General features: G+C 44.3%; 1 protein-coding gene across 1 annotated transcript in view; it reads left to right on the forward strand.

Moving 5' to 3' along the window:
* Window positions 1-955, forward strand: part of LOC308125731 (annexin A2-like) — a 13,130-nt gene extending 12,175 nt beyond the window's left edge. The window contains exon 11 of the mRNA XM_080489690.1: window positions 816-955. Within this exon, the coding sequence (XP_080345816.1) occupies window positions 816-875 (60 nt within the window). The 3' untranslated portion in view covers window positions 876-955. The remainder of the gene's footprint in view (window positions 1-815) is intronic.
* The last annotated feature ends 672 nt before the right edge of the window (window positions 956-1,627 follow it).

A 1,627-nucleotide genomic window follows, 5' to 3' on the forward strand; every position in this document is an offset into this window, starting at 1 on the left:
CAACAGACTGAAACAGAACTGACCGAAACAGAACCGTTCAAAACAAAACCAACAGAACTGACTGAAACGGAACCGGCAGAACCAACTGAAACAGAGCCAACAGAACTGACATAAACAGAACCAACTGGAACAGGACTGACAGAACTGACTAAAACAGAACCAACCAAATCAGCACTGACAAAACTGACTGAAACAGAACCGACAGAAACAGAACCAACCAAAACAGAACCGACAGAACTGGCTGAAACAGAACTGACTGAAAAAGAGCAGACAGAAACATAACCAACTGGAACAGAACAGAACAGACAGAACAAGAACTGACAGAACTGACCGAAACAGAACCAACAGAACCGACTGAAACCAACAGAAACAGAACATACTGAATTAGATCCAACAGAAAAAGAACCAACTGAAACAGAACCGATCAAAACCGAACGGGCAGAAACAGAACCGACAGAAACAGAACCAACAGCACTTACTGACACAGAACCGATCTAAACAGAACCAACAGAACTGACTGAAACAGAACCGTCTGAAACAGAACCGACAGAACTGACTGAAACAGAACTGACCAAAACAGAACTGACAGAACCTACTGAAACAGAACTGACAGAAACAGAACCTACAGAACTGACAGAGGAACTTACAGTATAAAGATAATTTACAATATATGATAATATAAAGATTTATTTTTCAGGATCAAGGACAGTACTGACTGTGTGTGTGTGTGTGTGTGTGTGTGTGTGTGTGTGTGTGTGTGTGTGTGTGTGTGTGTGTGTGTGTGTGTGTGTGTGTGTGTGTGTGTGTGTGTGTAGGAGCACACTAAAGGAGACTACCAGAAGGCTCTTCTCAGTCTTTGTGGAGGAGATGATTGAACCTGATTCTGTTTCCCAGAATGCCTCTCGGTGGAGGGGGCGGGGCCAACTGACTTACCTGTGAAATAAAAAGTGAACAAAAATAAATGTGTTTGTGTGAGTGAACAGCAGGGGTCAGCAGAGACCACAACACACAGGGGGGGCAACATACAATACCTTTGTTGTGCTACATATATTATTTACAGTTATCAAATATATAATATCAAATACTTTACAACTGTTATTAGATTAACCAGCCTGAGCAGCTCTATCTAGACAGTAACGTGATTTTCTAGATTAAACCAGCCTGAGCAGCTCTATCTAGACAGTAAGATGATTTCTTAGATTAACCAGCCTGAGCAGCTCTATCTAGGCAGTAAGATGATTTCTTAGATTAACCAGCCTGAGCAGCTCTATCTAGGCAGTAAGATGATTTCTTAGATTAACCAGCCTGAGCAGCTCTATCTAGGCAGTAACATGAAGCAGGAACATGAATTAACAAAGAGGAACATGATTTTGAGAGTTTAAGCAAATGATGACAGAAAACAAGCGACTTCAGAAGCACCTTTCATGAGGAGTGGAAGTGTGTGTGTGTGTGTGTGTGTGTGTGTGTGTGTGTGTGTGTGTGTGTGTGTGTGTGTGTGTGTGTGTGTGTGTGTGTGTGTGGTTTGTCCACTGGGTGTGGCCGGAACTGTTGGGGGGGGACCCGTAGCGACACCCCGGGGCCCGAGGCCATCGGGCCCGGACACCGCCACCCCGGCAGACGGCAGCCC

The sequence above is a fragment of the Lipophrys pholis genome, assembly GCF_963383615.2.
Source record: "Lipophrys pholis genome assembly, chromosome: 2".
NCBI classification, from domain to species: Eukaryota; Metazoa; Chordata; class Actinopteri; order Blenniiformes; family Blenniidae; genus Lipophrys; species Lipophrys pholis.